General features: G+C 36.5%; 1 protein-coding gene across 1 annotated transcript; it reads left to right on the top strand.

Moving 5' to 3' along the window:
- Positions 1–934: 934 nt before the first annotated feature.
- LOC129301415 (uncharacterized) lies at positions 935–2,251 on the top strand. The gene is made up of 3 exons (XM_054939966.1): positions 935–1,070; positions 1,932–2,017; positions 2,132–2,251. Exons 1-3 carry the CDS (start codon positions 956–958, stop codon positions 2,249–2,251), a joined length of 321 nt encoding a protein of 106 aa, XP_054795941.1. The 5' UTR covers positions 935–955.

Below are 2,251 nucleotides of genomic sequence, written 5' to 3'. Positions count from 1 at the left end.
ACCGAATGTTCCGCTAGGTAAATGTATCCTAGTGGTTTGGTTCTTCTACGTCTTGTTGTTTATTCCTGCTTGTTGATTGCAGAAAATGATCCTCATGCTAATCATTTCACAGAGTCGCAACACTCTAATGATTGAAGTACATGTAATTATTGTGATAAGCATGTTATTGATTGGAAGGTTGCCAAGGTTGTAAACGTACAATTAATTTCCCTTTCCCTTGAATTTAATTTCTTGCGATTGAGACTCAGGTGAATTGGTGGTGAGGGTTTGGGTAGAGGGTTACTGTTCGATTCTTCTCCCGTGCAAATAAAAAAGATTTTATTTGGTCGACAGAGAAAATTAAAAGATGAATTACACTTTAGCCAAATCTTTTCCGGTGATATATGGCTGTAAAAACTGGACAGGAATAGTGGGAGGCTGTGAGCTGAACAAACGTAAGCCCAATAAATTATAGGAGTCAATACATTTGCACCCTGGGTTAGACATGGCTTCCACGTTTCTTCAAAATTTTTAAGGTAGATACAATATATCATATCATCTATATCATTGTACCTTTCAATTAAATAAAATTTTGTGTTACTATTTTAATAAATTTATTTTTATAATAAAATTTCTATATTATTTTTTATTTTTATATTATTGTTATTATTAAAATCAATTTATAGTGTCATGTTTTATTAGATGAACTAAGATTTCGTACTAAGAATTTTTTATTATATAAGACCTATTTAATCCATTAATTTCTTTAAAATAGAAGCTTTATGGGAATTGATGAAGCCTCTAGATTATCTCGAGCATGGAGGGAAAATCTTGAGCACCGATCCATCACGAGAAACTTATTAAAGCACAAGCAGACGGTATCAACAGAATTAACCTGCACGTAGTCCAACATTAGTGCGCGGGTTGTAAGTTTTTACTTCAGGCAAAGGTCTCTCTAAGTTGATGCAGGATATGTATGGATATGTCACGCCCAAGATGGAGAAGTTGGGCCGACAATGCAGAGTATGTGTGGATATGTTACGGCCTTCGCAGAAGCGTGTCTTATGGAGAAGTTACGCCCCATATGGAATGTAATAAATTCATTCAATCAATTTCTTTGGGTTTTAGGTCCTTTCATGCATTCTTTTATCCAGAAAAATACTAGCGCTACCTTGGCCTTCGCTTGGTGTGTATTTGGAAACCTGCTGCCCTTGGTCAAAACTCAAAACGTAGATTTGACCTGAGAGTAGCTTTGCCTTGATAGTTGAACGGGTTTCCAAAAATAGCGCTAGTCAACTTGTTCCTCCCATAAAGCACTAGCTAGGCACCATGCACTTCACTGAAGTTGTCTTACCTCAGCCTTCTAGAGGCTAAGGCTGCTGAAGTGCCTTGGTACCCTTAGCTTCCCTAGTTTAATAGAGGTTAGAGAATATTATAAGAGATTTTCGATGGTTGACTGCCAAATTGCTATTAACAATAAGATTCATCATTTTGATGGGAGATCTGTGGTGGAAGGTTGCCTGAGTTTTAGGAAGCTCAGCATCTGAAGTCATTGCCTTAGTTGGAACTGGTCCGAAAATTCACTAGACAGTACTGGCATCAAATGAAAAATTGGGGTTGGAGCTAAGTACTCTAGACATCGGAGATTGGACATTGAACAGCTCTAGCATGCTAGCTTTAAAAATCTTTCTAAATTTCTTTTGCTTTACAGTACTCTAACAATTATTTGTGCCACTTGCTCTTTTCTCTGGAGAGTGCTCCTTCAGGACTCTTCTATAGAGTACTAAATAGCGTTAACACCAATGTATGATTCCACATTCATCATCATTATTTAGAGTATTACACATTTATGCATTATTTCTCCACTTCCATGTTCTTGAATTATGTTCAGAACTATAAATCTTCAGGTGAATTATAATTTATTGACAACGAAATATGGTCATTTCTTGCAGCAATAGATGTACCGGAAGGATTTTTGCTTGAGTGGTGGAAAGTGAATTGTGATTTTGCCTCACTTAGAGAATGGCTGAACCAACGAGTGAGTAATCGTGAGAAATCTCCTTCTAGATGGCTTGGTTTGGAGCAGTTCAAGTTGACTTTTTACAAGTGCAATTATGTCTATAAATATGACTGTTCCTTGGTTTAGTTACAGGAAAAACCAAGCATGGAAGCCACACAAGAACATAATGATTCTCAATCAGGAAAATTTTTCATGCATTCAGAAATAAACAAGCAGTTGCTGATTGATTATGCTTCTGGTACATTTCTTTGA

The sequence above is a fragment of the Prosopis cineraria genome, unplaced genomic scaffold (genome assembly GCF_029017545.1).
Source record: "Prosopis cineraria cultivar Desert tree isolate PC_DT_omini unplaced genomic scaffold, ASM2901754v1 PC2100, whole genome shotgun sequence".
Taxonomy (NCBI): domain Eukaryota; kingdom Viridiplantae; phylum Streptophyta; class Magnoliopsida; order Fabales; family Fabaceae; genus Prosopis; species Prosopis cineraria.
This window is presented reverse-complemented; position numbering and strand designations above follow the sequence as displayed.